Genomic DNA, 12487 nt, shown 5'->3' with positions numbered 1-12487 from the left:
AGAACTTCACACAGCACTGTAGAAATATTTAATTCTACTTTATCCTCTTGTGATGCAGAGAAGGATGTATTAGCATGGAACACAAACTTGCTGTGTAGACCACTAAGCAGGATTAGCACAAGTTACAGAAATGATGGGATTTACAGTCCACTGTAGAAAATGGTAGTACTATATGTTTTACCAATGTTCTGAAATAAAAGTAATTAGCAATGACTAGCAGCTGGGATTATTGTCACTCAGAATTTGTAACTAGTGTCCACACAGTGTCTGCAAAATAGGTTTATTATCTGTAACTCTGTATCTGGACAGTTGAGGGTAATGAATGTATTTACTCATTAGAGCCACTTAAGGTAAAGCATTTTGGTCAGTCTTCTGTGCATGAATAGAACAAACATACATATTTAATGAAATGAACGAAACCAGATCACCTTGCAACTTATGTAATCATGCAGTGAACTACTGTTTTTTGTGTTTACTGCAGACTCAGATCCCACTGTTGTCAATGGGATCAGGCTCAGCATGGCTTTGTCTCCAGTTCTTGCCTGCCATAAAATAAATAAAGAGAAGTAACTCTTGCTCTACAGAAGACCTGTTAAACAACCCTCTTGCAAAGAACCTCTCCAAAACCAAGTTCATAATTTGATAGCAAAATGTGGAGCCCCAGTTGAAAGTGAAAATGTTCTTACAGCTAAGTCCTAGTGATCTGGCTGCCTGACTCACCATTGCCTAATGAGATATGTTTCCTAAACAAACAGAAAGCCATTTTCAGTGTATTTGAAGAAAAGTTTTAAACAGTGTATAAGGATTTTGCTTCCTTAAGGAAAAAAATAAACAGAAAAAAGAATTGGAGGCTGAATAGAGGGAGCTAATTATAACATGATTTAGTAACTCATTGCCTCACTATACATGCTCACTTCTGATGAGATATAAAGGATAGCATTTTATTCTCTGAGCTAAATGGCTAAAAGTCATTAATATTACATTTAAAAATATTTACATTTCATGCTCTATGTATGTCTGAGTCTTTCCATTTGGTGTGATACTGAAGGAACAGTGATCATTTTATCTTTGCGGCATTGCTGTTGAGGAGAAGAAAAATAATTACACCATTTGCCTAATGCATTAGAACTGAACCCTGCAGAACTGTAGTAATACACTTACTGGTTGGGAGACTGCAAATCAAACTCTGCAAGGCTGAATTTTATATTCCCTGTAAGACATTTTCTGAGTGTAAGAACTGAGAATATGTCACAAGGGAGCTTCCACCCATGTCTACACCATGTGTTGTAGACTGGATGATGGCAAAGGAGTCGATGTCTGTGGATTTTGGGAATTATCTTCTAGATGCTGTACACTATTTGCTACTCAGGAAAAGAAGCTGCGCAATGGTGACATTTTTGTCAAGAGATTGTTTCTTTGGCTTTCAAACCAGTTGTACAGGAGCAGCAAATCTCCCCCTGATGTCAGGGGCAGGTGTGGTGCACTCCTGGGAAGGGCAGGCCTGCCTTGCTGTGAGAACACGGGCTTTAATAACATCACCCTGGAAGCCTTCTTCCCTTCCTGCTGAGCATTTTGCTCAGACATCATGAGAACAGTTAAGTAGACCTACCTTATTTTTTTTTTTTTGGTGTGTAATTAGTGATGTCATGGACTTGGGTGTGGTAGTTTTCTTTGCCACATGCCATTTTTCTACTGTAGTTTTTCCATCCTTGTTTTACTAAATTGAGCTCTGTGCATGAGAGGAACAGAAGATTTCCTTGGAGAATGTCTGCAGTGAGTAATCCTTGAGAAAACTGCCTTTTGTTTGAGACATCAGCCACTATGGCTCTGTGAAAAGGCATGCTGGTTGATAACTGGATATTCATGTAGGAATGATCTTTGTAAGAATTGGTCATACTCCTGACACAACAAACTGGATTTGTTATTTGAAATTAAATTTCTGCTTGTTTGAATTACAAAGCAATTTTCTTTAAAGCACAAATATGATTAAAGCATCTAAGTCAAAAGACTGAGGGCCAGTTTTTTTCTTCTACACCTGGTATAGACTCCCAGGAAGGTCTGCTTTCAAAGGGTTCAGAGCTATGGGAACTGATTATTGGATCTTTTGTCAATGATACTATTTAATGATATAATGAAGGAAGGAAGAGTCCTATCAGCACTAAGATGATCTTCTGCACGTTTGCCTCAGTTTCTGCAAATCAATATATTTGTTATTCTTATACAATATATATTCAGATATGAGAAACATTTAAAAATATTCATCAACAAATGTTAAATATGTGAGGGTATGATATCTTACATGGTAGAAATGAAAATGGTAGCAGTGATTAATAAAAGAAGCTTGTGAATCAATTACTCTCTATTTCTCTTCCCCCTCTTCCACTCCTTGCTATTTGAATAAATATACAGTGGAGCTAAAATGACCTTATTCTTTATTCACAGGTTACTTTAGGTGGAACCTTTATTGGAATTGGGCGGAAAACTCCAGATTGCCAAGGCAACACCAAGTACTTCCGCTGCAAATTCTGCAATTTCACCTACATGGGCAACTCTTCCACCGAACTAGAGCAACACTTCTTACAGACTCACCCAAACAAAATGAAAGCAGCCCTTCCCTCCTCTGATACTGGTAAAACTTCAGAGAAAAACTCCAATAAATCCAGTCCTACTCTTCGACCATGTGATTCTGGAGACTTGGGGAAGTGGCAAGACAGAATCACTGTAAAAGCAGGAGATGATACGCCAGTTGGATATTCGGTGCCCATCAAGCCAATAGATTCCTCTAGACAAAATGGTACCGATACAACCAGTTACTACTGGTGTAAATTTTGCAGTTTCAGCTGTGAATCGTCCAGCTCTTTGAAACTATTAGAACATTACAGCAAACAGCATGGGGGAAGCCAGGCAGGAAGCCTCCACCCAGATCTGAATGATAAGCTTTCTAGGGGATCTGTCATTAACCAGAATGATCTAGCCAAAAATGCAGATGGGGAGTTAGTGACAAAGACAGAAAAGGGTGCGAGTGTGGCAAAAAAGAAAGACTTGAGTAGCAAAGGAGCGGACGACAGCATGGTGACAAGCTACAACTGTCAGTTTTGTGACTTTAGGTATTCAAAGAGCCATGGCCCAGATGTAATAGTGGTGGGCCCACTTCTCCGTCACTATCAGCAGCTACACAACATTCATAAGTGTACCATTAAGCACTGTCAGTTCTGTCCCCGAGGCCTCTGCAGCCCAGAAAAGCACCTTGGAGAAATTACTTACCCATTTGCTTGCAGAAAAAGTAATTGTTCCCACTGTGCTCTCTTGCTTTTGCACCTGTCTCCAGGGGTGACAGGAAGCTCTAGAGTCAAACACCAGTGCCATCAGTGCTCATTCTCCACTCCCGACGTGGATGTTCTCCTGCTCCACTATGAGAATGCACACGAAGGCCAAGCATCTGATGTCAAACCAGAAACAAACGCCCTGCCAGGGGCAGAGGGGCCGCTGACGCTCAAGGAGAACAAAGAACACTCATGTACCAAATGTGACTTTACCACCCAGGTGGAAGAAGAGATTTCCCGACACTACAGGTACGGTGAAGTTTCAAATGATTAATGATTGGAACCCAAACAAACAGCCCCCCCCACCATAGTTTCTTAATTAAATGTCACCATTCCTCAAACATTTGAGGAAATTGGAAATCAAAATAGGAATGTGTATAGATATAAATCTTTACAGCCAGAGTCCAATCCAACATCCACTTTGTTTTGGAAAACCACCAGCTAAGTTGGTGGATTTAATTATACATTTAAACCTGTGCAGAGGAGAGGGAAATTTGGATTTGTGTGCAGATGCTAAAGTTTCAGCATATTTGAGGTTTAGTCAGCTATTTTCCACCCAGAATCTTTTAGGTACTATAGGTACTATTTTAGTTTAAGCTTTTTCTGAGAAAGTTGGCATCTTCAGTCAGGGAACACAAATGGCTTTACTTTCCAAGATAGACTGTGAACCCTTTATGCTCCATAACAGTGCTTCAATGTACTACCTTTTTGTAGTATTTTCCATTCCCAAGTCCAGCAATGTAATAATTAGTTTAAGAGCATTCCACTGCTGTTTTGGTGTTCGTTTCCCACTGGGAGCAGACACTCTTTTGTCTGTTGATGTCATTCCCCAAGATCCTTTTGCAGATGCTTATTTTCGTGTTGCTGGTTTACAGTGTCATTCTATTTATTTTAAATGCTAATGTTCCTATTTGGAGGTGGATGCAGCCAGTCTCCTGACTCAGTCTGACACAATGTCATAGTAGCAGCCAACTCACTGCTAAACTTCTTGGGTCAGTTCCTGGGCTGTTGTAAACTGGCAGTCCAGTTTGCATCAGAGGAGGAGCTGGCTCTTAGAGTTTGTAAAGAGCAACAGTTACGTGCCACTGCAAAAGTGATGTTAAATATTAGAAAATCATGCTGAATATGTTAATAGTTAAGGCTAATGCGTCAACAACAACGGAAAACTTCAGTATCTATCTCATCTAAAACATCTTTGTGTGGAAGCCAGCTAGAATGAAGACAAAAGAAGATGCATTTTCAAAGCTAAAGCTTTGTTAAAAGCTCAAGAAACTGTGCCACATTTAATAGATTCCAAGACATCCAAAATTAACAAAGGCAGACTGGGGCATGATATTTTAATAGAGATTAAAGCTGGGGGCATCCAAATGTTGCCCAACAGAGGGCTGCATTGGCAATATATCAGGAGTCTGTTTAGAAAAAAAAAAGAGCAGATTGCTCATCTTTAATTTGGAGCTAGGGCCCACAGAGGTTTCAGGTCCCAGCATGTAGTTCCCCATTTTTGATCCAAGTGGGCCTGAGGGATGTTGTGTGGATTAATTAGTTAATGTTTGTAAACTGCTTTGAAGATGAAAAGTGGTATCTAAGTTCCAAGCATTATTATAACAGCTTTGAGCCATGCTGAAGAACTCCATAGGCAGCACTTTGTCCGCTGTTGGGGCATGGCATGATCTTTTTTTAGTGGTTAAGTAACTGGAAGATTGAAATGGCTCCTTTACTGAAAGAATCCAACCTTTTATTTTGCTGCAGCTGGTAATTTAAGTTTTAACAAGCATGCAGAGCTAGGATCCTTTTTCCCAAGAAAGAAGAACCCACGACTTTCAAAATTAAGTGCTAAGTCTGAGATGGTGTAGTTGTAGCTGCTCCTTCAGAGGGCTCAGCATCCTGCAGTTCTGGCAGTAGTTACAGGGAAGTGAACTTTGGAAAATCAAGAGATACACTTTAAGCATTTTGGTCTCAAATTGTTTCTCTAAGATTAGGCTATTTTGTTTAAAACACTTGAACAACACACTCTGTTAACCCCAGTCTATAACATTCTTGACTACTCTGAGGATGTGTGTAAAGTACAATGTCCCCATAACTGCAACTTCTTTCCCTTTCTCCTGTAATTTCCCCTTGATATGATTTTTGTTTCTTTTCTACTTGTACTGCTGCTGTTTTCCCCTACTGTCCATCTTTTTTGAAATCAGATAAGTTAGTTCAGTTTGTGGTAGGTGCTCTGTCCAGCAGGTTTTATTGTTTTTCTATCTATAACCTAATTTTCACTCTATCAACTAAAACTTTGAGGCATTATAACTTTTGATTTTATTATTATTATCATGCATTTTTTTTTTTTTTTAGTAGAAGTCTGGCATGCTCAGATATGTGTTTTCTTTTCCTTTTTGTATTTTAGGACCTAAAGATAAAGCTTAATTCAGATTTTAAAAAGTAGAACATCTATAAAATAGTAGTTTTGGTTGATAAACAGAAACATGCTAATGTAGTCAGCTCACATCCTACTGGGCATCTCTGTTTCTTAATCAGAATCAACGCTTATGTGCTGCACGTTGTGTACATCTGATGTATTTAAAATACTGTACATGTGCATGTCTCTGAAACCTCTTCATTTATATAAGACGGAGCTGAATGGATTCTAATAGTAAACATAATACTAAACATTAACATGGTGGAAGAAAATGTTCTGGTGTTCATGTATTTAGATTTAGCCTTGATAATCTGGAGTATCAGGGTTGACTTTAGATGCTACGTACATATTTTGATTCACATATTTTTTTGTCTGTGTTATTTTCATCTTCAAGTTGTATATCTGAACAACACGCTAAATTTATTTTATTATTTATTTGGCTTCCTTTTGGCTCTATAGCTACAATTTCACTATGTATTGCTAGCTAAAATAAATTTTTATTTCCCAATGTTATTCCTTTGCAGCCATGTATGTGCAACAGTATTAGAATTTGCAAAAGCAGTTCTTTCCAATTTTTCTTTCTACACAAATGTATACTTAGCACTCATTCAGTATTTCTTGACATGATTATTTGAGAGCTGTTCATTTAAATTTGAAGTCATTGAATCACACTGCACTTGAGTTTACTTGTATTTAAACCTCACTAAAATGTGCTTATGCAAATAAATCCCCAGAAGATTTATTGGCCTCCATTTTCCACTAATTCTGCTACTACTCATTTTCCATTATACCTCTGAGGAATCAGATACTATTCATGTTCATTGCAAAGCTTAGTTTTTTCTCAAAACTGTCTGGTATTCTGAGGAGCCAGAAGATGCCAACACTTCTAATTTAGATAAAAATCAAACTGAGCATTTGGTCAGATTTCGCATGGTGTTTCATTTAGTCTAGAGATTATTTTCCTGCTTGTTCCAAAAGAATTAATTTTGAGTATTTTTGTAGAATCAAAGCAGCTTCTTGCAGAAGTGCCTCCTTTTTATTATAATTTTACTAAAATGTGGGAAAACAGTGCATTTTTTCAATTTTGCAGAAGAAAAAAATTTTTCATGTAAAACCTTATTTGACAAAAAGCATTTGATCAGTGCTAGTTATAAGTAGAAGTGCTCTGCTGAAAAATCCTCTAAACTTTAAAAACAAGGTAGGATAGTGATTCATTAAACTACAAAATATAATATGAAAATGTAAAAACTCAAATGAAATAAAAGCTTTGGCAGTGGTGTAGAAACATTTTTCTAATAAATTATTTTGAAAATGCAGATGGCAGCAGTTTTGTAAGGTTCTCTTTAGAAATTAATTTTGAGTTAATTAAATAATTCCTTATGTCTCAAAGATAAAGGAGGAAGGGGGGCGAAAGGCAAAGGGGTGCTTGGGGCTCGTTTCTTTCCAGCACCCAGGGATGGGGTGTTGGGGACAGGGGTGTTGGGACTGACCCTCAGACTCTCGGGCAGAAAAAGCCAGAACAGGGCTTCAGATATGCAGATTATGGAAATGTGGCGCCTTTGGGACACTTCCCTCAGAGAAGAAACTCAGGGGAAAAATGTCAGTTGAGGCCCACCAGCTCCCAGTTTTAGAGCAGAGCAGAAACCTTCACTCAGTGAACAATAGCGGCAGCTATGAGGGCCTTTTCCTTCCTCCTGACACCTTAATTCACTGCTCTGAACTTGTTTGCTCTTGCCAATGGCTTTTACTCTGCTTTGATCCCAGTCTTGCTCTCCACTCTGCCCTGTCTCCTCTCCATTCTAACACTACACTGCATTTTCTTCCTTGCTTTGCTGGCTGTTTTTTCTTCTGAATATTTTCCTTCCCCATAAGCTTGAGTGCAGTACCCATCCCAAAAGTTAACTTTCTTATAAACCTGTTTTTTCATGAGAAATGGTAGTAATTATAATATTTATAATTAAAATAAAATGTGAAAAAATGGAAGTGATACAACAGCCATATCTTCTTCCAGAATATTTTCTATGCCCTAGAGCCTAGGACTGTCTTCAGGTAATTAAGAAAAAAAAATTACTTGTTTTGTAGAGGATGGTGTTTTGTAATACTTCAGACTAGTTAGAAGTATGTCAACAAGACTTAATTAACAACTGGCTAGTGTTGGGAGTCTTGCAGCCTCTTAGGAAGTTCAAATAAAGAACGTTAAATCTATAAAAAACCCCAACTGTGTAATCTCTCCAACTTCAAGATTTTGCGAGGGAAAACCCTTGTATCTTACAGTGCCCAATTCAAGTACTTTTCAGTAAAAATAATGATAAGATTTTTTTATAGTTTTCAGAATGCAACTGTGCAGCAAAGGTTTTGCTTGAATTTCTTGATATTTAATCTTGAAATTGGGCCATAAATATTTTACTGTCCACAAATAATCAGGACTTTGCTTTATTTTGTAGTAAAAATAATAATGCTAAGTGACCTCAGTGGATGGGATGACATTGCCAGTCCAATGCCATATTGCAGAGAATGCCAGTTTATGGCTTGAACCTGCTGTTAGCGTGCTTGAGGGCTGTATAAACAACAACAAAGAAGGAAGAGTGCTGTTTGCTTCTTCATTTGCATCACTTTCTTCCATCCCAAGATTTTTCTCTTAGAGTAGCTCTGTACCAACTCTCAGTATTGCATCAGACAAATTCAGAGTTTCAGATGGTATAGCTGTGGTTTAGCTGTAAAGTGTAACTTTGAGGTAATGCACAGGAATGCTGCTTGTGTACTTTGCAAACTGGAATTCTTAAAATTTTGTTGCTTAGTCTTGAAGAGCTTTGTACACAACTCTAGATGTAACTTAGGGTTTTAGAAACATAGAGTAGGCTTAATTTCTAGTAAAAGAGAAATCAAACATTGCCAATTTGTTTCTCTGCTTGTTGTTCGGGTGGAGTGAAAACTGAGAAGAAAACATTTTCTTTTTATGCCTTGTTCAGGGAAAGAATAAGTTTCCAACTTTCAAATGTTTTCTAATGGCCGATAATAGTTACTATTTTATTATTTGGGACTGTGTCTGTGTGACTGTCCAAACTTCAGCTTACATTTTGGAGCTTGAGGATAGACTAATACACAGGACAAATCCGTGTGAAGTATGAAGATTTATAATGTTGATGGCAGATTTTTAATGCACACTGGAAAGTGTGCATTCTGAAACAAAAAGCCTGTTGGGTACTATCTACTGAAGTATGTCTTAATTTTTTTCATATCACAGTGCTTATCACAGTCTCATAGAAGAATGAAGGAATGCTTATACGACTGTCTTTGAACCAATTAGAAATAATTTAAATTAACAAACCTTTAATGTAATAAGGATGGTTATAACTGGGCCTCAGCCATGTAGTTACAACTGCATCTAATATTCAGCATTTATTTGTGTCCTCAAAAGTGTAGTGTATATGGCTCCTGATCAAAAACATTTAGTCAGTGTGGAATGGAAAAATAAAAAAAGACAAGTTAGGCAGAAAAAGATCAGCTGTTTGGAGGTGTGATATCTGTAAATGAGAGCCAAGTTAGGAGGGGGGTTAGCTATTGAAATAGCCAAGTTAAACAAGAGACACTTAGGGCTAAGTAGTGTCCCAAAGGATTGATAAACTTTCACATGGGGAGTGTATGTGGTTGAGCCATTAGCCCCAAATGGTGTCTTGTTTAACTTGGCTTTTAAGATAACTAGCCCCTGTCTAACTTGGACTTCTCTGATGGTATCCCACCTTTACAGGGCTGACCCTCTTTATAACTTGGCTTTTTGTATTTATAAAATGGTTTTGATCAGATAGCACTCTTTTTTTTTTTTTTTTTTTTTTTGTTTTGTTTAAGAGAGAATTAAGCTTGGTTTAGAAAAGAATTGAGTTTCAAGAGAGAATATATTAGTGTTGCATTGAGACACAAGCTGATTTTAATAAAACATAATTGTAGAATGAAGGAAAGGGAACATGGCCAGAACAGGATTTTAACCCACATCTTGCTCTCCCACAAGTAGGTTTTGTTGGCATAAGGCTGTGTGGAGAATAACTGAATCTATTTTTTTGCATAATGGAACAAGACCATCTAGTCCCTTAAAATGAATATAAATACAGAAAATGACAAAAAGAAAACTGATATTGCACAAGGGCTGAAAAGCTTGAATCTGAATGTGTACTCATGTCTGTGAGCTGACACAACTGCAAGAAAATCAGACAATGTAAATAACATATGGTTTGTTTTTCCAACAAAAGGAGAGAAGGAAGGCAAGAGGGTTTAATAAGTTTGGCAAGTTGTCCCTTCTAAACTATCATAGTCTAAAAGGGACATTTTTTGTATCATTCCAATTCTGCAGATGCACCAAGAGCCAAATCCTGCTCTTACTGAAGTCAATGGGAGTTTTGCCATTGACTTCACTGAGAAGTCAAAGATTTGGCCTTAAAAGAATTAATTCTAACAATTGGAGTCAGGGCAGTAACAGATCTCTCATATAAGTTTTGTTCTGTGTGGATAGTGAAAGGCTCATTTTTTTAGCTTGGCTAAAGACACTGTTGTGACTCTGAATGCCTGGGGTGTGTATTTGTGAGTGTGTCTGTAGGGAGAAGCTCTCGTAGAGTTCTGTACATTCTGCAGGGCAGGGATCATATTCTGCTCTGCATTGGTAGGATGCTGGGCACAGCGGGGCCCTGAGCCTGATGAAAGGCTCTGACCACTCCTGTGTTATGAACAATTATTCTTAATGGCGTTAGAGAACTCAAAAACAGCGTTCTGTTCCTATGATAGATGCAGTAAGTGGCTAACATGTTGTTCTCATGTAGCAACATATGCTTTACATAATTTACTAATGCAGTACTTTTTATAGGCTTTTAGAGTAAAAACAGGAAGGCGTGTTATTCCACAGTGTTCCACAGCTCCTACCCAAGAATTTCTATATTTGACGGGAAATGCAGTTTGTAGTGACACAGCCAACTATTGTGCTTTATCTTTAGAGCAGCATCTTTTTATGTTGTATTAAAATGTCCATAGAGATCCAAGCAGTGCTATCTCTTGTGTGCAAACTTCTGTCCTTTGGTGCATTCTTATCCATAAGTTAACCAGAGCTCCATTCAAAATCATCTTTGTCAAGCCAAAGTATATGGAATAGGTGGAAAGTAAAGGACTTTAAAAATATTTTAACTTTCTAGCATAGATTTTTACTATATGAAGTGTTTTTCTAATAACCAGAGAACTGTCCTCTTCTAACTCTTTGATTTTGGTTGAAAAAATATGTTTTTTTAGTGTTTCTGCTGCAGCAGAAAGTGAAAAGTATATTGCAGTAAACTGAAGAAGAAAAACACAAAATCCCAATGAAAATTTTATGAACTTTAGAATAATGCCATGGAATGTGAAGGAACAATAGGAGGCCATTGCAAGGCATGGGGAGAAAAATCAGCAGTATTTTTATCCCGTTGTATAAGACACCAAAGTAAACCTGCTTGCTTTATTTAGAGAGGGGCGTACTGTAAGTTTGATTTATTTTCTTAATCTTGGTAGGTAAAACCACTGTTGAGTGGGAAGGCCAAGGGGTGTCTCTCGTGTTAATGCGTTTCTTGTTTTCTTCCAGGCGAGTACACAACTGCTACAAATGCCGTCAGTGCAGCTTCACAGCTGTTGACACTCAGTCACTACTAGAGCACTTCAACACTGTGCACTGTCAGGAGATGGACATCACTACAGCCAATGGGGAGGACAGTCACGGCGTTTCGTCTATCAAGGAAGAGCCAAAAATTGACCTTAAGGTCTACAGTCTGATTAATCCAGACCCCAAATTAGGGGAGCCCATATCTGACAGCATAGTGAAGAGGGAAAAGATAGAAGATAAAGAAGTGCTCAAGGAGAAAGGCTGGACTGACAGTCCCAGTGATGATCTTCGCAATGTGACCTGGAGAGGAACAGACATTCTGAGGGGGAGCCCATCATACACACAGACCAGTCTAGGCTTGCTGACCCCTGTGTCTGTTGGCCAAGAGCAGCCAAAGCCTTTAAGGGATAGTCCAAATGTAGAAGCTGCCCATCTCGCAAGGCCCATTTATGGCTTGGCAGTGGAGAGCAAGGGTTTCCTGCAGGGTGTCCCAGCCGGAGCAGCAGAGAAAGCCGGGCAGATCACCCAGCCCTACTCTGGATCCGGGGATGGCAAGGCAAAAGACGAATCCCAGTCCTTATTACGGGTAGGAAACCTTTTTTTTCCCCCTCCTTTTGCTTTTTATGATTGCATGTATTTATGTTTGATTGGCTGTGCAAATGATTTCTTCAGGTCTGGAGTAACGTGGTTGTGGATCTTTTAGGGCATGGAAACAAAACAAATAAACAAAAAAAAGTCAAGGAAAGACTCAAATTTGTAGAGCCAAACTGGCAGGTAAATTTTCCAAAGTACTCACATAAAGCAATCTTAATATTGATGGAGTATTAGTAAGCTTCTGCTTTTACTCTTTAGCTCTGACTGAATTTTGTTTAATCATTCCAGCTAATTGTGCAGGTTGGTGATGCATTTGAAGAAGGGAGGTTTAGAACATTTAGAAGGCTGCACATCTGTTACACTGAAACTAATCACCTCTTAAATTTTGTGGTGGTGTGACAGTTCGCACTTTAGAAGGATTTTATATTACTATATATCTAAGAATACAAAATGTGAGTTAAATATTAATAAAAAGTAACCATTCCATTTTTTTGTGAAGTAACATCATTATATATCAATTTTGACACTTGTCTGGTTGCCTTGGAAACAAAAAAA

General features: G+C 38.1%; 1 protein-coding gene across 9 annotated transcripts in view; it reads left to right on the top strand.

Moving 5' to 3' along the window:
- TRPS1 (transcriptional repressor GATA binding 1) overlaps positions 1 to 12487 on the top strand; it is a 213236-nt gene that overhangs the window by 53051 nt on the left and 147698 nt on the right. For 8 of the 9 annotated variants that reach the window (XM_041714045.2, XM_030266587.4, XM_072924948.1 and 5 more), the window contains 2 exons: positions 2443 to 3572; positions 11321 to 11924. In XM_041714045.2, coding sequence (XP_041569979.2) covers positions 2443 to 3572; positions 11321 to 11924 — 1734 coding nt within the window. The remainder of the gene's footprint in view (positions 1 to 2442; positions 3573 to 11320; positions 11925 to 12487) is intronic. The other variant, XM_072924949.1, reaches the window with a different exon arrangement.

The sequence above is a fragment of the Taeniopygia guttata genome, chromosome 2 (assembly GCF_048771995.1).
Source record: "Taeniopygia guttata chromosome 2, bTaeGut7.mat, whole genome shotgun sequence".
NCBI lineage: Eukaryota > Metazoa > Chordata > Aves > Passeriformes > Estrildidae > Taeniopygia > Taeniopygia guttata.
Note: the sequence above shows the minus strand (reverse complement) of the source record. Positions and strands in the feature narration are given on the sequence as shown.